General features: G+C 45.7%; 1 protein-coding gene across 2 annotated transcripts in view; it reads left to right on the forward strand.

The window, feature by feature from the left end:
• MORN1 (MORN repeat containing 1) overlaps positions 1–26,868 on the forward strand; it is a 980,804-nt gene that overhangs the window by 93,444 nt on the left and 860,492 nt on the right. For both annotated transcript variants that reach the window (XM_069240989.1, XM_069240990.1), the window contains exon 6: positions 33–120. In XM_069240989.1, the coding sequence (XP_069097090.1) occupies positions 33–120 (88 nt within the window). The remainder of the gene's footprint in view (positions 1–32; positions 121–26,868) is intronic.

Raw genomic sequence — 26,868 nt, forward strand, 5'->3', positions numbered from 1 at the left:
TGTGTTTAGTTACTTTTAATTCCCTTTTTAAGGAATGGTGATCACTATGAGGGAGACTGGGTCATGGACCAGCGACAGGGACACGGAGTTCTGCGCTGTGCAGATGGAACCATTTACGAGGTAAGATGATACTTAATTTCCAATGTATTTCACATTTACCCAGAAAGAGGGAAAATCCTCTTTCACTTTCAAGTCCCCAACTGTTGTCTATAAACGATAGCTTGTTTGGATATATATTCACTTGTATTGCGTTTAAGAACAGACTTTTGATATAATCTTTTAAAGGATAGACATGGGTGCACCTGGCCATGTAGGGGACCTGACAGCTGTGTTCCTTTCAAACTTCCAGTCCTATACTCATTAAATTGGAGCCAAAGAAAGGATAATAATATGGGAAAATATTACTGAAAACTTAAAGTGGAAGAATGCTGTATAGTGAAATCTATTGAGCCTGTGGTCTCAGAGAAATATTAAATTTATTGTTTAAGAAAAACAAAACACACAGTAGACTACCAAACCTGTGACAGCAGAGGATATTCAGTGCCAATACAAATATCTTCCCCTCAGAGTCAACCTCACATTCCATCTGTCTACGAGTGTAGGGGCTGCCCTCTGAAGGAGAGAGAAGGAGGGAGGAGATCGAGAGAGAGCAACACAGTGTCTGGTCAGTTCAATCGATTGTCTTATAAATTGTTTAGGTAAGCAAAGAAGAAGCAGCATTTTGTAGTACAGATAGTAGCATTACAGTCAAACTCCTCAAATGCTTAAAAACAAAATTCACAAAACTAAATCCAGAGAACCTCTGTCTGTGCTAAAAAAAAACAATAATAAAAATTATGGATGGAGAACCTCTGCCTCTGCAACCCCCTATCATTTCTCTGCAGAGATCTCCGCCGTGGTGTGTGACGCCAATCTCAGTACATATACTCTTATGATTCAGTTGTAAAGAAGAGAGGGATGGGGGGAGGAGCTGAAAAAATGGGGTATTCTTACTACGAAATGGGAGGAATTCAAATGCATTTAAAGGGAGACTTAGGCGGAAAAGGTTATTATATACACCCAGCCACAAAATAGCAAGATTGTTTCAGTTCACCACCTCCACTTCTTCAGTTACTACACGTCAATTTTATGGTAAATGTACTCCACAACATCCATTGAGTAAAGGAAGCACCCCAGAAACAGTTATATTAAAAATCCGGCTCCATAAGCCCTCATAAAGAAAGTCGCGGCACACAAACACGACGTGACACAGGCACAGTCCGTGCCGAAACATGTTGACTAGTCTTCCATTTACTTAATAAATTCCTGCTATTCATACCCTCGGAATGCTGCACCTTCCTTTACAAGTGTTTATAAAGCCAGAATTTGCATTGAAGCAGAGCAAAATATATATATATATATATATATATATATATATATATATATATATATATATATAGTTAGATTCAGATGTTGCACACACAAAACCATAGAAATTAAGCTGCTATAATTAAAGCTATTTCAAGTAACTATAACTTGTGCCCTAAGGTAACTATAACTTGTGTCCTCGCAATGCACAGTTTTCTCATCAATGCTATTACTGCAGATGTTACAGTGATATCATTAATGATGTCATAGAAGATAGCATGAGTCTTGTAATATCTGGTGTAATTAGCAGTTTGTGGGTGTATTGTGCTGCTGCAGCTCCTGAAGTCTGTCCTGTAAGGTGAGTCTGGTGCCCCTGCCCATCTCCCTCCTGCCCTCTGTTATCCAAGTCCATGTCCCTAACCCATTCGTCCTGCCCTCAGTGACCCAATGTACTGTACTTGCCAACATTCTGAACTTGGTAAGAAAGAGAATTTGAAAAGAAAACCTGGGGAATTGATTTTCCCCATTGACTTACATTGAAAAAGAGGACATTTTAGGAAGGAGACAGATAAAATAAAGCCCATTTGGATTTTTAAAAAATGTAGGGAGTCTCCTGCCTGAATCAGGTCTGATGACATGTATGGTTGTGCTGCCACTGCCTCTTACTTCTGCCCTCGTGGTCTGTTATATTGCCACAGCCTCCCTTGCCTGTACTGCATGGTTGGTTTCTTGCCCCTGCCCCATTTTCCCCCACCCTCCATAGTACGTTGTGCTGCCAATTCCCCTCCTGCCCGCCAGTGTAGTCAACTTGTTGCCGCTTCACTCTCTTCCCTGCTCTCAATTATCAGAGTCAGGGCCCCTGACATCTGCTTCCCTGCAGTGTTCTAATGAATAACTAGATTGCTAACATTCTATATTTATTTAAAAGGTGTGGCATGCCTGATGTCATCTTGATGTAATCAAGACTGTAATAACTAAAGCATTTTGTGCAGGAATTATAAAAATGACAGTCTTATTCCCATAGAAATGATGGTTATTCCTCTAAAAAACTAAAATGAGGACTTATTTTCTGACTTCTCAGATAGCGTCAGATTAAATTATTTGCCATCTTGATGATTTTTTTTTTATCCAGTTGATCACTTGATTATATGTTAAACTTAGGGGAGATAATGTGGTGTTATGGCCAGAGCTGCACACTTTACAACTGAGGAACCAGTTTCAAGTTTGGCGTCAGCTTGAAATCCTGTGATTCTGGACAAATCACTTAAACCCTCCTTGCCTAAAGCCAAAAAGGAATGTGTCCTGTGTAATGTAACTGATGCTCATGTAAAGCACTCCAATACCTTCAGGTCAAGTCTGTGCTGTATAAAACTGCAAAAAACTAAATATTTAAGTGTTTAGCACACTTCCGTCATTGGGCTATACTTGGGCTACATTTGGGTGATATTTGTGCTACATTTGGCCTCTTTTTTCCTCTGGTGACATCTTCGGAGACTTATTTGTTATGGAGCTCTCTAGTCTTCTCATTTACTACAGTATCCTCTGTAGAAAATGCTTTCAGTTTTCCACTTTGATTCCATCAAGATGGCAGTCAGATGTGCCACACTTTCGGCATCAATTCAGAATGTTAGCATTCTAGTTTCTCAATAGAACACTGTAGTGCCACCAGTAGGTAGTTATAGTTCAGACCATGTTTCCATAGGAAAAGCATTTTTAGACTTGCCTATATCTTTAGCACCGTTTGATGAATCTTCACAAAATTTTCCCCCAAAAAGTTTTTGTTGCTCATGGAAAGTTTCAGGGTGATCCATCAACGGGGCTGAGAAAAAAGGGGGCTCAAAAAAGGTTGTGTTTCCAATGTTAATTTCCGTAGGATTCTTTAGACACGACTACAAGCCGAACCACTGGACGGAATTACCCCAATTTGGCAGAAAGCTAGCTATTGATACTCAGATTAGGCTTTCGCTTAATTGGTGTGAACCCTTTCAGTAGTTTTTGAGAAATTTACGGAAATTCTAATTTGTTTATCTCTGACCGCGAAGTATTCGTGAACAATGATGAGCTCGTACAGAGGCATGCACAGCTCTGATTGGCTGCCAACACCTCAAACCAGGAAGTGTTGGTAGCCATCTTGGGTCTCTGCTTCAGCCGAGCCCCAGAAAAGACGGTAGGAAAAAAAAAAAAAAAAAGAAAAAAAATAAGGGGGCCAGGGTATAGACACCCTGACCCTGTAGCACTTGTGGGGGAATCCCAGAGGGACACCCCCAGATAAAAAACAATTGAAACATTTTTTTTTTTTTTTTTTGCCCTGAGTTCGTGATGTTCACGAATTTGCAGCATGTTTTTTTTTTTTTTTTTTTTTTTAAGTGCAGACTTCCCTGCTTGTTTATTTATAGGCCCCCTGGTAGGCCAGGTCTCAGTGAAATTAAAAATGTAATGGGTGGGGACCGCCTGGCCCTACCACAGCCCCAGGGACCACCACCTCCTCGGGGCTTCCATTCTAAGGTAAGCGGGTGCCGTGGCACCTGCAGCCAGGGGAGCACCACTTCCCCAGAGCATCGATTCTAATGTAAGCGGGGGGTTCCACGGACCCCGTGCTCCAGGGACCACCACCTCCCCAGGGCATTGAATATAATGTAAGGGGAGCACACGATCCCCTCCGTGCCCCGGAGGCCACCCCCTACCCCTGGCTTGTATGTAAATATATCTAGGGGGGCCCGCAGCTCCCCTGCACCTTGGGGACCACCTCTCCCCGGGGCATTGAATATAATGTAAGTGAGGGGGCCCGCAGCCTCCCCACGCCCCGGGGACCACCACCTCGCTGGGGCATCAAATACAATGTAAGTGGGGTCTGCACTCTCACACCCAGACATACATTCTGACAGCCACTCTTACCCCCTGATACACCCTCTTAGAACTATTCTCACATCCAGAGAGGCCGAGGCCAACTTCTGCTGTGCATGCACACAGCATCCGGTTGGTTGGCCGCAGGGAATGGCTGCAGGCCAGACCTTGCGGGCAACCCCTACTGCTCACAGGAGAAGGCTGTGCGTGATTCAAGGTTGGGTGTTTATAGGGTATTGGCCTCAGGGCCTGGCTGCAGGCCGTGCACGGCGGTGGTTGGATATACGTATAGCAATGAAAATTGCTATACCTTAAAAAACCATAGAAATTCAGCAGTTATAGTTAGAGTTCTTTCAAGTAACTAAAACTCACGCCCTAAGGTAACAATAACTTGCGCCTTCGCCATGCACAGCTAATTAATCCACATATCCTATGCCATCTTTCATATTCTTACTGTAATTTGCAATAAAATTATTGACGTGACTCCTGTGCATTGCAGTGAATATATATATATATATATATATATATATATATATCACTTAAAAAAAACAATGGTTACAGGGATGTTATAGTTAGGCTCACATTTTAAACACCATAGAAATTCACCTGTTATAGTTATAGTTATCTCAAGTAACTATAACTCATGCCCTAAGGCATGGGTACTCACAAACTTTTTCTCGGGGGACAAAATTGCAGTATGGTTTGCAGCCGAGGGCCGCACTGAAGTGACAGCGGGGGCGGGGCTTAGAGGGGGCGGGGCTTAGAGGGGGAACAACCACCCCACCCCCTTTTTCAAAACAATGCTAAACAATGTTGTATTTTGAATCCAGGTATAACTACAAACCTACAAAAAACACACACAGCGCCATCTGCTCCCACCCCTACCCCAGTAACACACACAGCGCCATCTGCATACAGCGCCATCTGCTCTCACCCCTACCCCAGTAACACACACAGCGCCATCTGCTCTCACCCCTACCCCAATAACACACACAGCGCCATCTGCACACAGCGCCATCTGCTCCCACCCCTACCCCAGTAACACACACAGCGCCATCTGCTCTCACCCCTACCCCAGTAACACACACAGCGCCATCTGCTCTCACCCCTACCTCAGTAACACACACTGCGCCATCTGCACACAGCTCCATCTGCTCTCACACCTACCCCAGTAACACACACAGCGCCATCTGCTCTCACCCCTACCCCAGTAACACACATCGCCATCTGCACACAGCGCCATCTGCTCCCACCCCTACCCCAGTAACACACACAGCGCCATCTGCACACAGCGCCATCTGCTCTCACCCCTACCTCAGTAACACATACAGCGCCATCTGCACACAGCGCCATCTGCTCCCACCCCTACCCCAGTAACACACACAGCGCCATCTGCTCCCACCCCTACCCCAGTAACACACACAGCGCCATCTGCATACAGCGCCATCTGCTCTCACCCCTACCCCAGTAACACACACTGCGCCATCTGCACACAGCGCCATCTGCTCTCACCCCTACCCCAGTAACACACACTGCGCCATCTGCACACAGCGCCATCTGCTCTCACCCCACCCCATTAACACACACACACAGCTCACACACACAGCGCCATCTGCTCTCACCCCTACCCCAGTAACACACACAGCGCGCACACATACAGCGCCATCTGCTCTCACCCCTACCCCAGTAACACACACACACAGCGCAATCTGCTCTCACGCCTACCCCAGTAACACCACTACATTAAAAACAAATAAATAAATAACCAAAGAGCCTTACCTGACTCAAAGCACTGTAAAGATGCCACAAATGTGGAACAGCAGGCAGGCAGCAGACGTGGAGCCGGTGACAGGAAGCAGACGACCAAAGCCCCATAAAAGTTAGCTGCAAGTGCTGGCTTTTATGGGGCTTTGGCTTCCAGGATCGTCAGGGCAACGCCATAAACAATGGCCGCCGTATGTAAACATAGAGGAGGGCCGCGGGAGCATGCTCCCGCGGCCCTCTTCTATGTTTACATACTGCTGCCATTATGATATGGCGTTTGGTGTGCGTCTCGCGGGCCGCCAAGCTAGGTCCGTGGGGCCGCTGGCAGCCCGCGGGCCATACTTTGAGTACCGTTGCCCTAAGGTAAGTATAATTTACGCCCCGGCCATGCACAGTTTTTTTGTCAAAAGTTTTATGCAAATATTACATTGATATTATCAATTATGTTATCAAAGATGTCCAGAGTGCTGTAATTTGTGGGGTAATTGGTTGTGCATGCTGGGGTCACGAGTTATAGTTACCTTAGGGCATGAGTTATAGTTACTTGAGATGACTCTAACAGGTGAATTTCTATGGTTTTGTACGTTTAAAATGTGAGCCTAACTATAACGTCCCTGTAACCGTTTTTTTAAGTACATTTCCATGTTTTAAAAAATTCTATTTCCTAACTATAATGTCCCTATAACCTTTGTTTTTTTCAGTGAATTTCTGTGTTTTTTTAACGAAAGGTAATTTTCATTACTATCTACTACCATCCACCTGGGCCCGATGTTAATATTTTTTTTTTTCTTGGGAGGGGGCCGCATGGCCCCTCTCCCTGAGCTGATCTCGGCCCCAGGGAGCCCAAACCTCAGACATAGGCCGAAACAGTTTTTTTTTTCGTTTTGGAAGTGGGGGCGCAACGCTCCTTCCTGGGCCGATCTCGGCCCCAGGGACCCTGTCCTCCGGCCTAAACATTTTTTGTTTTTTGGTAGGGAGGCCACGTGGCCCCCCTCCCCGGGCCAGTCTCTGCCCTGGGGACCCCATCTCCGAGGGCCCAACCTAAACTTTATTTTGGGGAGTAGAGGTGCCACGCAGTCCCCTGTCCCAAGGCTTTTCTTGGCCCCGGGGCCCGCATCCACCAGGGCCCAGCCATGTCATCTGGGTGTCCCCCAGGGCACCTCGTCAAAATGGTTGGGTATCCGCTGGGGAACCTGAAGGGAGCCAGCATTACTCTCACAGAGAGGAAGCTGATAAAGATGCAGCTCCCTCTCTGAGAGAGCAGTACTTTCCTTTGCTTCCCTGTCTGCATCTCTGCAGGCAGGGAAACAGAGGAAACATCCCCCTCCAGCTAGTGAAAGCTGTGTTTAACACCTCTCAAATGTTGTTACTGGAGTGTTTGCTCTGACTTGGTGGGAGCTGTCAAAGCTCCCGCCAGTTCACAGCAAACAGCTATGTCCCAGGGATCAAACATGTACCAGGTGTAGGCACACAAGGACATAGCCGGCCCTGGGGGGTGGTGGTCCCCAGTGCAATAATTGGCTCCTTGAGGGGGGGCCACACGGCCTCTCTCCAACATTTTAGGCTGCCCCGGGGAGGTTGTGGTCCCCAGTGCAGGGAGTGCGCAACAGATCCTCTATCTTATCTAAAATCAGCCCCAGGGAGGTGGCGGTTCTTGGGGCTGTGAGGAGGCAGGACGGCCCCAAGCATTTAATGCTCCTGGGAGGTGGTGATCCCTGGGGCTGCGGAGGGTTCCTTGCACCCCTTCCTGCATTGATTTAGTTTAAAGCCCCAGAGAGGTGACAGTACCCAAGGCTGTGTCTCTCGATGAAAATTCCACCCAAAATGTTGCTTATTTGCTCTGTGGAGATCCCTTTGGGACCCCAACACCAGAGCTAAGGGGTCAGGGTATCCCTACGCTGGTCCCTTTTTTTTTTTTAATCTATTTTTCGATGACTTGGATGAAGCGGAGTCCCAAGATGGCTTCCATCACTTCCTTGTTGAAGTGTTAGCAGCCAATCAGATCTCAGCACGAGATCCGGAGGATTCGCGGAGCCTTTGCGTCCCTATATATACAAATTTTCATTTTCTTTAATTTCTCAAAAATGACTGAACAGATTTACACCAAATAACAAAAAGGTCGCTTTCTGGACCAAGAGCTACTTTTCTGTCAAATTTGATATAATGCTACCAGTGGTTCGGGTGCTATTGCTGTTCAAAATGCCTATGGAAAAATCCGTGGGGGAAAAAGCAGTTTGGGATCTTCTTTTTTTCTTTCCCCCCCACTTAACGGAGCACCCTGAAACTTTTTAGGCAGCAGCTGACATGAGCGACAAATTTTTTGGGAAAATTTTGTGAAGATTCCTCAACAGCTGCCAAAGATCTAGGCAAGTAAAAACAAAACAAAAAAATTCTATAGAAACTACATCCTAACTATAACTACCTAGTGGCGACCACCACTAGGTAATTTGTATATCTATCTATCTATCTATCTATCTATCTATCTATCTATCTATCTATCTATCTATCTACTATACTATATATTAAAAAAAAATCACTGAAAAAACAAAGATTACAGGGACTTTATAGTTAGGCTCACATTTTAAACGCACAAAACCATAGAAGTTCACCTGTTATAGTTACAGGTATTTCAAGTAACTATAACTCACTCCCTAAGGTAACTATAATTCTGATGGATACAACTACCTGTGGATTCCATACCTTATGAATTCTCCCAATGCACCAGCATTAGACAGAAGTTTTCTTCCCAGCTCTTCACGTCGACGAGGACGTCACAATTGCACGGCTCCGCACGCGACTCCGTCTGACGTCATCGTGGCAATAAGAAGTCCTCGCCGGCGTGCTGACGTCAGTTCCCTTTTTTCCATCCCTTCGATGCTAACTTTTTTTTCTGGCTCTCGAACCGCTACTGTTTCGAAGGTATTCTTGTTGTACTAGTTACAATGTCTCCACCAAAGAAATCAGGTTTTAAGCCTTGTCATGAGTGCAGGGGTTGAATGTCAGTCACAGATCCACATGAGGACTGCTTGTGGTGCCTAAGCTCAGACCACAACGTGGAGGGGTGCGTGTCCTGCCAGCGGATGAACCCGAAGGCCTTAAAAGGAGAGAGAGGCTAAGCTCTTCTTGGCAAAAGCTGAGAGAGGGTACAAGGGTCATCGAAGATCTAAGGTGAGGGACTCTTCTTCACACAAGTCCTCCAGATCTCATAAGAAGCGGCGCCGGCACGATTCTCAACGCTGTTCTTCCAGAGATCGGTCTCGTCTCTGTCCCTTCCGAGACTACGCCGTACGGCATGGGCTGTCAGTCCAACTATCACTCCTCAGCCTCAGCATCCACAGGCTTCTCCAGTGCCGTCGTTGATTGAGGTCATCAAGTCCCCGGCAAGGTCTCCGATTCACTTTTCACCAGTGTTAGCTCAGGAGCCGGTGGCGCAAGTTTCGGAGCCGACCAAAGCACCTCAAGATAAGCAGAGGTTTCCTGCCTTCCCAATTCCGCGAGCGGATCCAGCGGCGTTCCTTGAAGCTATGTTTAGCATTTTCAACAAGGCTATGGCCCCTGCGGGCCCATTAGCTTTTTCTTTGGGTTTGCCGGCGCCATACAAACAGGCTCCGTTTGTACCCTTCTATCCAGCTGAAGGTGCTGGTTCGGCGCCGATGACCTCGTCGCCCCAGATGATGTTGCCGACGGCGCAGATGGAGTCGATGCCAGCGCCGGATGGATCCCAGTTGTTACGCAGTATTTCTCCACCATCTACTCCGCCAGTGCGTCCATATGCCTTAAAACCGGCATCGTCGATGTCGGCTAATTCTCTGTCGACGCCAAGATTGGAGGTCAGATTGAGATCAAGGAGGAGATCCTTGAGGCTCTTGTAGGAGCAGGAATATCAGCAACAGCTGTTGGGGGAAGGAGAGATTCCTGAGCCCAAGAGGGAATTTCAGGGTCTGGACTCTGCAAGTGGACTGGATACATCTACTGAGTGGGATCTTTCATCCCCAGGCGAATTCAAGGAGGAGGCAGAATCTTATCACAGAGTCATAAGGAAGGCTCCTCAATTCTTGGAACGTCCGTTGCCAGCATCTGAGGTGAAGACAAACATATTGACTGAGGTGTTGCAACCTTCCTCTACGTCTGCGGAGCCGCTATTCCCTTTTTAATGATGCCCTTACCAAGCCCATTTTAGACATTTGGAGAAACCTGTCAAGACTCCAGCGGCTTCCAGGACTGTGGCTAGGAGGTACAGGGCTCCTGGGGATCCTCAATTTTTGTCTCAACATCCTACTCCTGAGAGCTTGGTGGTTCAAGTTTCTTGTTCTACCTGATCTGCACCTGGCTCCTTTCCTGCTACTCCATCTGATAGGGAGTCTAAGAGGATGGAGCAAGCAGCCAAGAAAGGTTTCTCCTCATGCAGTATGGCCTTGAAATCGGTCAGTGCTACCTGCGTGCTGGGGAGGTATGTTCATGACCTGATGGGCGCGGCAAGAGCTGTGGTGCCCAGCTTGCCTCAGGATGTGCTGGGGCAGTTTGATGAGCTCATTTTAGACACTCAGGCGGCGGCTAAGCAGATTATCCAGTCAGATCTGGATACAGCTGATTCAGTTGCCAGGGCAATGGCCACTTTGATGGCGACCAGGAGGCATGCGTGGCTTAGGTCTTTTGGCTTTTCCACAGACGTTCAAACAACTTTGTTGCATCTTCCGCTTGATGGCGAGAAGTTGTTTGGGTCCAAGGCCGACTCTGCTTTGAAACTTTTAAAGAGAGCAGGGCTACTGCAAGACCCTTGGGGCTACAGCCTTCAGCATCCACACCCTTTAGATCCTTTCGGAGGTTCAGGGGGTTTGGCCGTGGATCCTCTTTTTGTGGAATGCCACAGTCCAGCATGCAACAGCCTTCCAGGTCTTTTAGAGGGCGGGAAGGGTTAGAGCACGAGGAGCCACCCAGCAGCCTCCTGCCGCATCCTCTTCCTCTGGGGGAACCCAACAAGGGAAGCAGCCCTAGGTTTCTATCCATCTTGGATCATGCTTCTCCCATAGGGAGCAGGCTATTTCTTTTTCTCCACGAGTGGGAGTTAGTCACATCGGACTCTTGGGTGCTAAATATTGTGGGGAAAGGTTATGCCCTAACTTTTCTGGGTTTCCCCCTCCTATCCCTCCCCGTCATTTGTTTTGCTCGGAAGATCATCTCCTGTTGCTTCAGCAGGGGGTACAAGTCCTTTTGTTAAAGGGTGCAGTGGAGTTGGTTCCAGAGCAGGAAATGGGTCAGGGATGCTATTCGAGATATTTTGTGATTCCCATAAAGGATGGTCGATTGAGGCCTATCCTGGACCTGAGGATTTTGAATTGGTTCCTCAAACAGGAGAAATTCAAAATGCTGACTCTAGCACAGGTGCTTCTGGCGTTGAACAAAGAAGACTGGATGGTGTCTGTCGACTTGCAGGATGCTTATTTTCATATCCCCATTCTGAAGTCGCACAGGAAGTATCTTCGGTTCGTGGTAGGGTCGCAGCACTACCAGTTTGCGTCCTTCCTTTTGGTCTTACTTCCACACCTCTGGTCTTCACGAAGGTAGTGGTGGTGGTTGCAGTGCAGCTCAGAAGGAAGGAAGTATTTGCATTCCCTTACCTGGACGATTGGCTGATAAAAACCAAGTCCCCAGAGCTTGTGCTGCATCACTTGCAAATAACAACATGGTTGTTGTTCAACCTAGGTTTTACGGTAAACATGCCCAAGTCTCACCTGGAGCCTTTTCAGCGCTTCCTGTTCACAGGGGCAGTACTGGATACAACATTGAATCGGGCATATCCTCCGCCTCAGCAGATTCAGGACATTCAGGTATTGATTCCAATGTTTCAAAATGGAGCGGCTGTTCCCGTCCTCAAGGTCCTACGTCTGCTCGGCCTGTTCGTTTCTTGCATTCTGTTGGTCACTCATGCACGTTGACACATGAGGGCTATCCAGTGGTGCCTCCGCAAGCAGTGGTTTCAACACAAAGGGGATCTCGAGGAGTCGATAACGATCTCCAGAGACTCAGCAGCAGATCTACGATGGTGGGCTGTGGACGGCAACCTTTCCCAAGGAAAGCCATTTTGCCTCCCACCTCCGATGACCACGTCATAACAGATGCTTTCACTCTAGGGTTGGGGAGCTCATCTGGGGTGACCTGGAGATCAAAGATCGTTTCACATCAATCTGTTGGAGTTATGGGCAAAACGTCTGGCTCTCAAGACCTTTCTGCCATCACTTTGCGGTCTGTCAGTTCAAGTCTTGACGAACAACACCACCGCGATGTGGTACATCAAAAGTAGGGAGGAGTAGGGTCGTATCTTCTCTGCAGAGGCTCTGCGGCTCTGGTCCTGGGCACATGACCATCGGATTTGCATAGTAGCAAACCATCTGGCCGGACAGTCTCAGTCGGCACTTCTTGGCCGATCACGAGTGGCATCTCCATCCAGACCTGGTTCTTCACATCTTCCGGATGTGGGGATTTCCACAGATAGACCTGTTTGCCACTCAGGAGAACGCGCACTGCCTGTCGTTCTGCAGCCTCCAGTATCTGGTGCAGGGAGCGTTGGGGGGCGTGTTTCAGATGTCTTGGTGCAACCAGTTGCTTTACACGTCCCCCCCCCCCCCCCCTGATTCCTCAGGTTCTGAGGAAGATTTGCCAAGATCGTGCTCAGGTCATTTTAATAGCTCCGGATTGGCCAAGAAGGGTGTGGTAAACAGACCTTTTCCAACTCTCACTGTGCCCTCCGCTCCGCCTCCCTCACAGGGCAGACATCCTCTTGCAGGGGCAGGTTCTACACCCCCACCTCCAGAGCCTGCACCTACATGCCTGGAGATTGAACGGGGCAATCTGAGTTCCTTTTCTCTCCCTCCAGAAGTGGTAAATGTTATCTTATCAGCCAGGCGACACTCCACCAAGACGGTCTATGCTAACAGACGGGCAGTTTTTTTTTTCCTTGGTGTGGAGAGAAGCGAATTGATCCCTTGAATGCCCATTTGTCTGATGCTTTGCTTTTTGCCCTTTCCTTGGCACAAAAGGGATGTGCAGTTGCAACTGTGAAGGGTTATTTATCGGCGCTGTTGGCCTTTCTGTGCCTTCCCGATCAGCCTTCCTTATTTAAGTATCCTATAGTTATTAGGTGCTTGAGAGGCCTGACTAACAAGTTTCCTCCCACTCCATTTTGCATGCCTCAGTGGGATTTTAATTTGGTTCTTACTTTTTTAATGGGTTCACTGTTTGAGCCTATGCACGCTTGCCCGTTGAGATTTTTGGTTTTGAAAACAGTTTTCCTCACAGCCATCACGTCTGCTAGGCGTGTGAGTGAGCTTCAGGCTCTTAGTGTGAAACCTCCTTTTACATCCTTTCATGCTGACAAGGTGGTGCTGAGAACCAGGGCGGCTTTCCTTCCTATGGTTGTTACTCCCTTTCATATGGGGCAGTCTATAACACTATCTTGCTTTTACCCTCCTCCCCATCCTTCAAAGGAGGAGGAATGACTTAATCGCCTAGATCCAAGAAGGACTTTGAGTTTTTACATTGAAAGGACAAAAGACTTTTGTATTGATGATCAACTATTCATTGGATATGTGGGCAAGATGAAGGGAAAAGCCATCCACAAGGGAACCCTTTCCAGGTGGGTCATTCTTTGCATAAAGATTTGTTATTCACTTGCAAAGAAGGTTCCTCCTGAAGGTATTAGGGCCCATTCCACCAGGGCTAAGTCTGCTACTTTGGCCTTGGCTAGAGGTGTACCAGTTATGATATTTGTAAGGCAGCAACTTTGGCTTCCCTCCACACTTTCCTAAGCATTATTGCTTGGACTCGTAAGTTAGGAGGGACGGCCATTTTGCACGTTCTGTGTTGCAGGATTTCTTGGTGTGACGGTCAGGCACCCACCTCCGAGTGCAGTACTGCTTTGGGATTCTATTCATAAGGTGAGGCATCCATAGGTAGTTGTATCCATCAGAAGAACAAGTTGTTCCTTGTTGAAGTGTTGGCAGCCAATTAGATCTAAGCCCGAGATCGTGAGGGTTGGCAAAGCCTTCGAGTTCTTATATATACAAATTTGTTTTTTCTTAAATATTTCAAAAACTACAGAACAGATTTACACAAAGAACAAAAAGGGTGCATTCTGGACCAAGAGCTACCTTTGTGCCAAATTTGGTTTAATTCCGTCCAGTGGTTCGGGCTGTAGTCCTGTTCAAGACCCCAATAGGAATTCCCATTGGAAATGCATTTTTTCTTTAGCCCCCCTTTTTCTCAGCCCCCGCTTCACGGATCACCCTGAAACTTTCCAGACAGCAGCTGATGTGGGCATCAAATTTTTGGGGGAAATGACGATTCATCAAGCATCACCAATATAGGCAAGTAAAAAAAAGGCTTTTTCTATAGAATCTAGGTCTTAACTATAACTACCTACTGGCAACCAGCAGTAGGTAATAAATATATATATATAATCAGGTTTTTTGTGATCACTCTTCGATATTTGACCCTGAGTTATAACTAACTTGTATTTCCAATTACCAATAATTTGGCTGGTGCAGTCTGAGTTACTGTGCGTGACATAGAAGAGTATTTTCTCTGTGCTGTTAACTTAGCCCAACTTGCTAACTTCCATTCCCCATTGTGTCAATGTTTCCATCCCCTTAGTCAATTGTAGGGGCAAATCTTAGTGTTTTTCATCCAGACTGTGACTCTAGTGTCTTGTTCTGAAACCCAGATAGTTTATAAATGTCGTGATCCCTGACACAGAATGGGTTGGATCTTGAACTTAACAAAGCAGCCCAAGCACAAATTTGTCGGTGGAGAGATGACAATTAGATCTTCACTGGAATCTGCAGGGAGGAGTAACAGTGAATGGAGCAGAGAAAGAAGTGGAAAGTAAGCTGGACAACACTAGCAATAGTACCCACTCACCTTCTTGTATAAGGACAGATTGCTGTGTATAGAATGAATTTAAGCAGCGGTGGCTCCTTTGCAATGGCGGAGGAGCATCGCCCCTCTGGCTAAGAGTCAACAGTTGAAATATAAAATTATATTTCATTTTATTTTTTAGCTGCTGGCTCCGCTGAGCCAGTGTGTGGAGGGAGGAGTGGGCCTGGGCCATGGCAGGGGGAGTGGAGTGCACTTAAGTGTTTATGTTAGTTTGGCCAGCCGTCTTAGGCCGGCCAAACTGACATGTGCACTTAGGTTTCTCCAACCCGGGGTATTAATCTGTCCCTCATAAAGATTAATAACATTTTACATCTTTGGCACTGAGCCACCTTTCATTCATCCAATTGTCCTCAGTGGGTAGGACCATTCATTGGATTGCTCCATTTTCCATCGTACCTGTAGTCGTTTAGCTTTGCTGAGTTTTGTTCGTTACAAGGTAACATATGGTCACCCCGACCTAGTGTGTATTCTTCCACTTTTGAGACTACTTCTAAAGTAACAGAAGCTGGAAAAATCCTTCTGCGGCAGAACGTCTGTTCAACAGGCATGAACGTTTCAGAGAAGAGAATGGAGCTAATTGCGATGAAACATTAACACGTTTCACACCATTATTTTTAACACGCTGCCGAGGGCTTCTGTTCTGTCCCTTTTGCGCCATCTGTTTTGTGCAGACGAAGAATTGTTTGTGTCGGCTTTGTCTGCTTCGCCTTCACGGAACTGACACCTTGTTCCTTCTAGCCTGGTGTGCATTTGCCACAGAAGTTGTGGGCTTGTGGGTGGGTGTCATTGGTGTCCTGGTCTGGCTGACAGCGGACCCTGACCCCCACCAGCAGACAGACAGGAGTTAGCAAAGTACATGCCCGCATGGATGGAGCAGAGACTTCTCCCTTATTCATAAAAGATCATTTGCCCTTAGAGCAGGAGGAAGTGAGATCCTCCTGTGTGTGCAAGCTGTACTGGTGGATAACCCTTGGCTTTAACTTCTCCGGGGTCAGGTTGTGTGCACATCCCCAGTTGCTGCTTCGCTTCGGTCAAGGACCACTACCTCTGATGGTTTTTATAGGTCTGTCGTTTGCATTTCAAATCTCATTAGGATATTCCTCAAATCTGAAATTTATATTGAGAGATTTTTTTTTTTTAAGGAGAGGTGCGATGAGGGAAGGAGAAACAACAATATTGACTCCCTCCTGAATCTCTTCATCACCCCACCTATGAACCTAGCTTTCAATTATTTGCAAATGCAGTTGTACTTTCTACATAATACATGTATTCCGCAAAAGTAGAAATTATACAAAAACTAGCGAATTATCTAGTAAGCAGGAAGGAATTCTTGGTAAAGGGTAGCTACTTCTTAAATTGTTAGAATCAGAGTTCGCGTTCAACCACAACCTTGCTCTGCTTTTTACTTCAGGAAATAGATATTGAAAAGTTCAAGCGATCGCATCTATCCACCGCTGATATCCTTGTGAAAGGTGTTTAACCATCCTGAGCAGTAACAGGTGGAATCCTGGCTCCAGTGCTTAATTTGTAAATAAAAATGTGCTGCTGCCCAAATCTCTCTTCTGAAATACGCGGCTGTTGCAATTAAATGTGTGAGCATGGAATGCTGAGGCAGCCTTGTCCTAAAGCCATCTTGGGCCTGTTCAATCCATTTACAGTCACTCCTTGCCCCTTCAACTCAGTTTTGCAGCTTTCTGCTTTTTCCCTTTATGACGCTTTCCATATTTCTCTTCTTCTAACTTTCCCATATGTCACTTTTGCTCGCAGTAAATGCCGGACGCAAAAAAATAATTGCTGGCCCCCAAAAAGAAGTGCCAGTGCCACTCACCGGCAACTACCGACTCAAATTAAGCACGGCGTGGCTCGCCTTCTAGGCTCATTCATCATATGCCTGTATTGATACACCATATAGGTAATTCAGCGTTCACCATAAAGACAACGAGTACTTTTGCCCATAGAGATTTCAAATGGAATTAATTAACTAGCCATAGAGAAAGCGAGGTCGGTGGCTATGGGCGACTAACCCTAAAAGAAAATTGTATTTTGGGCAGACGTTGGCCTAAATGTGTTGGATAGTAGTATGTTTTATTAAAGGAAATTACATTTAGAGAGAGGGGCAAAGACAGGCTGGGGAAAGTGTTTTTTTCTCGATATCTGGGGCCTACTTGCCTTGCCATTATACTTGTATGGGCGCATCAGCAAACTACCTTTGACCTGTTCCCACTTTTGGGGCTCTATTGGTGATTTAAGATGGGTCTGGAGTTGTGAAGGGCCATTTAGCTTTAGATAGAATGAGATTTGTTTTCATCGCGGTACTCTATAAGACTCTTGATCTATGATTCTTTTGATGAGCTTCACACCCTCCAACTGCAATCTGAGCAGGACACTGTTCAATTGGGTCTGATACTCTGAATCCGTTTTCTCTTACATGCATTTTGTTGAATGGTGCATTCCTGGGTAGCGGTGCTCATAATAGTATTGTGCATGCATGCTTTGTCTGTTTGTCCTGGAGGAATCAGAATCGATCCAGTGAAATGCTATTATGGTTGGTTCTGCCGGTAGTAGAGTGCCTACAGAAAGAGCATAAGGCTGGGCTAATGTGTTCTTTTAAGTAGAGATGGAATAGCGCTCTTCCTGGTTTGTTTTGTTCTCTTTGGAGTCACCACATGAGGTATGTCTGCCTTCCCATGCGTGTGCTGCATGTGCACAATAGTCATGATGTGGCAAGGCATTGCTGTTGTTATTGGTGTAAATGCAAGGAGGAAAACAGGAGTTTTATGATTTGTAGGGGAAATTATCTGAATCTATTTGGTTTCTCGCATTCGAGTGCAGCTAGAATCTATCTGTAGTTGTTGGCTGTTATGACACCGGGTGGCTGTGGACATGGGTTTTTGTGTGTTGGCCATGATATTGGTCATAGTTAATCATCAAAGTTTCTATGAGTAATGTTGATCTTGTGGTTGAGTTTTAAATGGTTGTGATACATCCAGGCGTCGGATCTTGTTAAGCATCTATCTCAATAACTGGATTGGCCCCGTGCTCCCTAGGGTTTTTATTGATCTTCGGATAATCTGCCTTATTGTGGAAGGTGAGGCTGAAGCATCAGATGAGGGTTGCTTGCCTCCGTGGTAAATGTTGAATAGGAATGGCAATGGGACAGATCGTTGTTAGACCCTCCACGAGAAGTGATGTGCTTGCTTTCGGGAAGGATCTGTGGCACTATTTGTGCTCTGTAAAGGAGGACATTCCTTTGAGTGGTGGCCAGACAATTTATCTATTTGGTTACATGTATCGAGGCAGAACGTTTTGACCAGAAACCGTCTGCATAGCAACAAACCTTGGTTTGCTGACTGGTGGTTGTATAGACAGCATGTCGAAGTGCTGAGAGGTGATGCATTCGAGACAAACCCCACTAACGGTAAAACATGTAGGACTAATTTACATATTTTCAGTTGTTTCTCGTGGATCGTTTAGGGTGGCTTGAAGTGGGGTGGCTCCAGTGGCCTAATTAGGTAGACACAGTCTTGTGCTGTGGACACATCTCTTGGGCCGCGGTTCAATGCGCTGTTAGTGAGAATCAAGGTTTAGGGGATGGAACTGAGAGAGCTACCCGGAGATCACCTGGGAGTTTACTCCAGTGCTGTATGGCAAGCAGCTTGAGAGAGAATCCTTTAGTTGCAGTGAAAACCCACCTCGCATGAGCCCTACATGCATCTGTGATGCTTCTCCATTTAGATTCATCAAGGCTAATTTCCCATGACAAATGCGTTCTTTGCTGTCAAATTTTGGGTGGATGTTTCTGTCAAATATTATTTTCACACATCTCATTTACTTATGAAAGCAATTAAAGGTAAAAAAGGAAATTGCGTAATTCATCAGTTGTTCTAGGTTAACAGATCAACTTTTATGGGGTGAGTGGAAAGCTTAAAATCATCCTGTCAGTAGAGTTTGTTTTGTATCCTGGTGCGTTCCCATTGTTTTGTCTGGGCGAGTGTTTGATAACATTGTAAAATAGAGAGTGGGAAGGTTATGGGTAATCCAGAAACGGTGGCACCTAGTGGAGTGTGGGTGTGTATCCTATATGACTCTAACTTGTAGGTTGCAACTGAGAATCAGTAACCACCTTGTGTACTCACCCATCGAGAGCTTTTTGATGCAGTAATGAAACGGAATACCCCAAGTAACCCCAGAAGGCTTACTTGTAACAAAGACACATTCAGAAGAAGCAGTCAAGTGTGAGAATATCACCAGAGTGTTCCGAGATCCAGAGGAAGATGCCAGCTTTCCAAGAGATTGACTTGTGGTCGGAGGTAAGAGGAAAACATCAATATGGGGTTGGCCTGTTTTCAGTCTAAGGGGGCTCTGCCCTGCCACTTCGTCAGCCAGGATTTAATTCTATGAGGTCAGTAGCTCTTTTTTGTCTTGTTAATGTTTAATACGCATAGTTATTGATAATAAGTGGACTCGGTGCTTTGTAAAATACATATTCCCCTTTAAAGGCGCTAACTATTATAAAGAAAACGTAGTCCTTTTTACAATGGTGTGCACCTCCAACAATCAACAACTGTGGGCTTTTTTCACATAGTTGTTTTGATGGCCTCTGCTTGAGTGTTGATCTATATTGTGACGCCCATGACACTACGGCCCCTTTAAGAAACTACACAGTTTCAGCAAATAGTGCTGGAAATACCATTTACCAAACATAATGACTCTGGGGCTGATGTAATTATTGGCGAAGGAAGTAGTTACCATCGCCATGACTAGTACTTTACTTCTACCAAGGTGAGGGTACTCTGCCCACTGAATTTAGAGGTGGCAGTTGCTCCTGCGGACATCTCCAGCATTTCCTGGAACCATCGACACAGAGCTTCCTGGAAACGCATTGTAAATTTGACGGACGGCTCCGTCAACACGATGGAGCAGTACATGAGAGTTACAACTTTTTCTCTTTTTTAAAAAAAAAATCACGAAGCAGGATTTTCTTTATGAAACTAAAAAGGACAATGACCCCTCGCCATGGGGGTCTTTTAAAAGTTTTCACTGCCCCTTACCGCTACGTTTTTCATGGCCTTGACGGGCAGTGAAAACTGGCCCTGTGTCTGTCCAATCTAAATACCGCAAACGGACACATGGCCAAACCTCTGACAGCCCTTACTCCGTCGGGCCATTAAAGGTGTGCATAGGTGGCGCCGTTGTAGTAGTGTCCATCGTCTATGCAGTGAAGGTCCACTCCACTCAAAATGAGGCAGGCAGGCCTCCATGTTATTGGAAAGGGTACTCCGTCGCCATCACGTTTTGTACTTACTGCATTGCGGTAAACTGCTCCACAGCAGAACAAGGGATCCTTGGTCCGGGGTGTGTCATTCATCCTTGCATATATCCTCGATTGCAGGGTGTCCAGGCGCACCTACTTCAGAGCTAAGTGAAATGGAGACACTATGAAGTTCCGAGAGCAGTATATTAAGGGACAAATACATGCACCTTGGCAGGAAGATTGTAAACATTAGCTGTAAACACCCGAGGTCTACCTCACTGAAACCCCACTCCACATATCCTTGCCCACGCACCATTCTTACAAAGACCTTCCACACATGCACACAGTAAAGCCTCACATATAACAATAGCGCTGCATCAAAGAATGTCGTCTCCCTCCATCACTGGGAGCAGCAGTGATTAATCTGATCCGTGCTTTCCGGTGGGGGGAACCGGCACTTGTTTGTGAGGACCGGCACTTATTTTTCTGCATCAGGAATTTACTGCGCATAAAAGACACAAATGGGAAAAACGGAGAAAGAGTAAAACGAAAGCGCGTCAAAAAGGGAGAAAGCTGTAAGATTGAGCTGAAGGGGCAGAGGTTGGCTAAATTGATTAAAGAGGCCCCAGAGGACTTCAGGTTTACGCTCCCTCGGTACATTTAATTGCAGCAGCTGCGTATTTGAGGAGCGTTTTGGGCACCATCACGTTTTTATGTACAAATTAAGCACGGGGGAGAAGACAACCTGGGAGAGCCATTTGCCTGGTTTATGGCTGTTAGAAACAAGTCTCCTGGACGTCTTAGCTCGAAGTCCCGGCGTGGAAGCCTCAACCTGTCATCTTAAAAAGCATGAAAATTCCGTCTTTTAAATGCCGTTGTGAATTGGCCCGAGGCATCCAAATTGGACTATTCATATCACTAATATATATATATATATATATATATATATATATGTTTCGAGACTGTTTCTCGAAGGCATGTAGAGGGCTCAAAAGAGTACTTCTGTCGCGCTACTTCCCATACTCAGTAATGCATTTGTGAATCAGCTCCCTCGCGCTTAAGCGTCAGAAAGTGTAAAGCAGTTGCCATGTGTGATATAAACAATAAAAAATACAATTAATATTCCCCGAGTTAAATACCAGGACTTTCGGCGCTGGCAAGTGATCGGCTGTCTGATGAAGTGTGAAGTCCGAAGAACAGACAAACAAACACATTAATTGACGTTTTATTCGATTATGATGCAGCGCTGTACTAGGGGATCAGTCAGTTCACGGTTCACATCAGAGACGCCTTAGGTGTCCGAAAGTGACAGCTCTTCACAAGCGTCTCTCGTCGATTTTACTACATATGTTACGCACATGGCCCGGTCTGTGTTTTGGTATTAATCATAACTGCAACCAAGGCTGGCCAAAATTACTAAGAAAAGCACCAGGGCGCTGACACAGCGTCAATGATTTAACGCTTTGATAATTAATTCAAGCTTTTACCAAGTGTTTATGTGCCATAAAGGACCTTGATGTGTGTTCCAGTGTTTAAGGTTCTTAATTTAGTGCTGGGTCCTATGATTGGGTTTGCTAATACATTAAACCCCTAGGTGGCAGTATAAGCATTGGGTTGTAGTGTTACACCAAACTGTCCAGGCTGCCGGGAGTGTGTTGCTGGGCCAGGGATTTCTGGATATTTTTCCTGTGGTTGGCTGGCCGTGACTTCCCTGTGCAGGTTAATGGTGCATATAAGCCCTTTACTTAGCCGGATTCCCCAGAGTTTCACGCTCGCTGTATTTGATATATACAAGTTACTGCTTTGAAGGTCACTCATGCCGTGACCTTATGAAATACACTAGCATTACATGTGTACCCGAGCAAGCGCTGTGCGCTCACCTTCTCGAGGTTCTCTAGGGACCAAGGGCAGAGTTCTTCAAAGTGGGGGTAAAGGCTAGTTCCATTTCCTCCCTATGTGGCTGCACTAACTAAAAACCTTCAAAGGAGCGCAGAGTTTACCGATGAAGTTCGTCAGTGCCAGCCCACGCGATATGAAATTAATGGCGACGGTTACAGTGGACTCGGCTCGTTCGGCCCCAAGCAGCAGTTAAGGTTTAGTGATGCTGTAAAATTTTCAGTAGAAGTGCTTAAAAGTGGAACGGATCTTGAATAGAAATAATATCTAAAGGCGTGTTGAGGAGAGAGATGTTTCAAACATAGAGTGCGGGCAAAACTCAGATTTATTCTTAAAGACGAGGAGCCCACTGAACAGCAAGCAACCTTCTCCATCAAAGTCCCGGCATATGCCCCAGAGAGCCGTTGCCTGGAACACGGTGAGGCATTATATTCAGAAAATGTATTATATAACAAGGTTCTGCATGGCAACGGGCTCACGCGTTTGGGTTGAGAAAGGGAGGCATGAAATTCAGCGTTCTCTGGATTGTGCGTGTTTAGTGATAGTAGTTGCATGGTCATCACCAGGGACATTTTAAGCTTTTTTTGTGTCCCCTGATTTTACTAGCAATTTTCTGCTAATTAAAGCCCTTGTGATGCCCTATAATATTGAAACGGTATAATAGAGAAACGGGGGCCACACAAAAATAGCTGAAGTTTCAAGGTACCTGACTATCACCACCCAAATACTCCAAAGGAAGCCTTGTGCAAGAATTTATAAAACCATTTCTTGGTGTTTATGAATCTAGATTGTGAAATTCAGTGACTAACGAAGGCTGTCCTTTCACTTGCAGGAAGAACGCAGTGCGATTTGTTGAATGTTTAGTGGTCTGTATCCCTTTTTTGCTGGGTGATCCCCAAATGGTTTGCTTCTGACCTCCTGTTTTGATCCTGTGCTGAATTTCATTTTACTGGCTTTAGGACTCTGGGCACTTTATTTCTGCTGACCATTGCTAAAGTGCAAGTGCTCTCTGTGTAAATGGTATTGGTGATTGGCCCATGATTGTCATATTTGATTTACCAGTAAGTCCCTAGTATAGTGCACCAAGTGTGCCCAGGACCTGTACATCAAATGCTACTAGTGGGCCTGCAGCACCCAACCACATGAGTAGCCCTGCAAACATGTCCCAGGCCTCCCATTGCAGTGTTTGTGTGAAGTTTTAAACTGCGCTTTCGACCTGGCAAGTACACCCACTTGCCAGGCCCAAACCTTCCAATTTACAACATGTAAGTCACCCCAAAGTTAGGTCCAAGGCAGCCCCATGGGCAGGGTGCAATGTATTTAGAAGGTAGGACATGTACTACTAAATTCATTTTTCACTATTGCAAGGACTATCTCTCCCATAGGGTAACATGGGGATTGCCTTGAAATATCTTTTAAGTAAAATTTTCCCTTGTGAGAAAATAGAGATATGAATTCACAATTTAAAAATACATCTTTTGGTGAACTTGGTTTTTGAATTGTAAGTTTGAAAATGCCACTTTTAGAAAGTGGACATTTTCTTGCTTAAACATACTGTGCCTCTGCCTTTCTACTGAATACACAACTGGGTCAGGGTGACAGTTGGGCTGTTTGTGTATTCACTCTAGACAGTCACACAAAGGGTGGTGAAGGGTGCCCTGCATATGCTGATGGGTCTTCCCGAGCTAGAGTGGTGGGAGGAGCTGACACACCTGAATAGGGCTGTGCCTGTCCTTACACAAAACAGTCTCCAACCCCCTGGAGTGTGTCTGGGGCCAGGGCAGGAAAGACAGGGTTTTGTGCACTACAAGGACTTTTCTTTGAAGTTTGTCCACTTCAAAGGCAGACAAGGGTATAAGTACTTGGCCTCTGACCCCATAAAGTTGGAATCCTTCTGGACTGTGGACAATCTGCCAGGAAGAATAGCTGGATGCTGTAGGAAGGACTGTCACCCTACCTGTTGCTTTGCTGTGCTGGCCTGCTGCTTCTGTCCTGGGAGTGAAAGGACTGGACTTTGCTTTTTACATCCTGCTTCCAAAGGTTGTCCAAGGGCTTGGAGTGAGCTTGCCTCCTGTTAAGAAGTCTCAGGGACATCAAATATGTCATCTGCCAGCCCTTGGGCTCTCTTGCTGAGAGTCCTGGTGCCAAATCCAGTTCCTGGGCCCTTGGAAGTGAGTTCTGGTGCAACTAAGAAGAAACTAGGCACCACAACTCCAGAGCAACTGTGGAACCAGAGCCGCAGACCGACTCCATGCCGCTAGCTGCACCCGGGACATGGTCCCAACTGAGTGCCATCACCACGACCAATGCTGCAGACCTGACGCCGCCGCAGCGCCTCCGAAGTGCCACCACAGCACGTGTCCCGAGTGCTGTGTCATTGATGTTGGTGACACCCGACTCTGCCGCAGCACCTGTGATCCAATGGTGTGATCGCAACATCGCAAAGTCGACACCTTGTGTCTTGACATGCTGCATTCACGGGCCTCGCTGGATCATAAGGAACCAACGCCTTGCCACCAACGTCGCATCACCTCCCCTGCAGCCATAAGGAACCAATGCATCTCCTCCCCTGCCTAGCAGTAATGGACCAATGCCTCACCTCTCCTTTAGGAGGAAGGAACCAACGTTGCACCGGCTCCAGAGATGCCTTACCTCCCCGATTCTGTGCAATGTCTTTGTTCCCTCATCGCTTTCCAAGATACTGTACCTGGGGTCCATGCGACTCTGTGACGGGCCTGCACTCCCTTGCGAGTGGCATCTGTTTGGAGCGATTTTGTCAAGACGCCGTAATAGCCCCAGTTGGAGCTATTGCATTTCTTATTGCTATACTAAGATTTAATATTTGAAAATTTGTATCTTTACTTGTGTATGTTGGATTTTTTTCATTTTAGTTTTGTTTTACTCAGATAAGTATTGGACATTTTTCTGACTTGGTGTGGAGTACTTTTGTGGTGTTTTCTCTGTGTTACTGTGTTTGTGTGTGTGTACAAATACTTTACACATTGCCTCTGAGATAAGCCTGACTGCTCATGCCAAGCTACCAAGGGGATGGGCAGGGATTATTTTAGCTGTGTGGCTCCCTTATTCCGATGAAAGTAAGGGTCCCTATTTGGACAGGGTGCCAACCACTGCCAACTAGAGACCCCATTTCTAGCATGGTCTAATGCACAATATCAAAAATACATATGCATATAGTTCTTGAAAGTGTAGCTTTAAGTTCTGTGTATTCATGTTGACAAATGACCCCCGCCGCCCCCTTCACAACTAACGGTCTCGCTGAAACCATGAAATCAATGAGCTGCTCAAAGGATTTTGACATTCCCAGTGGGTGAAATCTGATATGATAATTTGCTCATCAGTTCTCTTCCTCTTGCTCTCTTCTTCATATGTGTACACATCTCCAGGTAGAAAGTGACCTGACTCAGTGAAGAAAGAGAAATTAAAAGGGTTGGAAACAGGATAATGACCGAGAGGTGAAGAGAATGGAATAATGAGATGAGTGAAGTAGAGGGAGAAAAGAGATAGAAATAGAGATGAGGTAGAGAGATAGGTGAGTTAGGGAGAGATGTAAGGTAAAGAGAAAAAAGTGGGATAGCTAGAAAGAAAGCTACAGCGAAGTAGATATAAGAGGAAGAGGCAAGTAAAAAGAGCTGCAGAGAGATCAGTAAAGCTTTTGCGTGAGGTGGGGAGAGCTAGAGATAAGGAGAAGGAAATGTAGAGAAAGAGCATGTCAGTCACTGAGGGATGAATTAGAGAGGTGAAATAGAAAAGTGAGTTGTGAGGTAAGGTAGTCGGGTAGAGAGATGAGGTAGTACAAAAGTATAGGAAAACAAGAAAAATACTGTGGCTACTTTCTCTCTCCATTGTCTCTGCCTCACAACGCTCTTTGTCTGCTTTTCTATATAGCTTTTCAGTTTGCCCCATTCTCTACACAGATTGGCGCAAACTTAAAACATATATAGAAAGGCAGATGAACAAAGTTGTGAGGCACTGAGAAGGTAAACAAAAAGTAGCAAAGGTAAGAAAGCGAGAAGAGGTGCAGAGACAAAAGAGATGAAGTAGAGACAGGTAAAGTAGGGAAAGAGAGGTGAGGTGATACAGAAGAGGAAGGAGAGCTATTTGTGAGGCGGATCGAGAGTTTTGAGATTGGCTGTGGTAGTGACAAAGGGGTTTGGTAGAGATGTAAAACAAGAAGGTTGTAGAGAGAGGAATGGGAAAGTGGATAAGATGTTATAGAGAAGAAGTTGCAGAGACGAACAAGAGAGATGCAGGAGAGATGCAAGGTAGAGAGGTAAAGACAGTGAAGCTATGTAGAAGGATATACAGGTAGAAAGGCAGAGAGAGGTTAGGTAAAGGTTTTGGGCTGAGCTAGAGACGAAGTTTCAGAGAGAAATAAGTGAATGAGAAGGTAATGATAGAAACAGAGGTAGAGATAGAGTTGTAAAGAAAGGAGTAAGATGGTGAGAAATTTGAGTAAGAGGGAACAGATCAAACCCAGTGTAGGGATCAATTATAGATCCAGTAGAAAGAACGTATTCACAGAGGCAGATGTAACTCCAAATCAGCACTGATACTGTATTTAATTGTAGTTACAGGATGTATCCAGACTGAAATATTTCTGAAATAGTAGGTTGGTACAGTGGATCTACAAAATGACGAAATTAGGTGTATATACCAATGCAGTAAAAGACATAAATGGCAAATAAGGAGCTATAATAACCAGATTGATTAATTTGGATTGGTAGAAACGTTAGAAGGACTGTCCAATTGATATAAGACAGGGTTTCTCAATGGTGTAAGAAACTACCAACTATTTGTCTGTTGGGAGA

The sequence above is a fragment of the Pleurodeles waltl genome, chromosome 6 (assembly GCF_031143425.1).
Source record: "Pleurodeles waltl isolate 20211129_DDA chromosome 6, aPleWal1.hap1.20221129, whole genome shotgun sequence".
NCBI lineage: Eukaryota > Metazoa > Chordata > Amphibia > Caudata > Salamandridae > Pleurodeles > Pleurodeles waltl.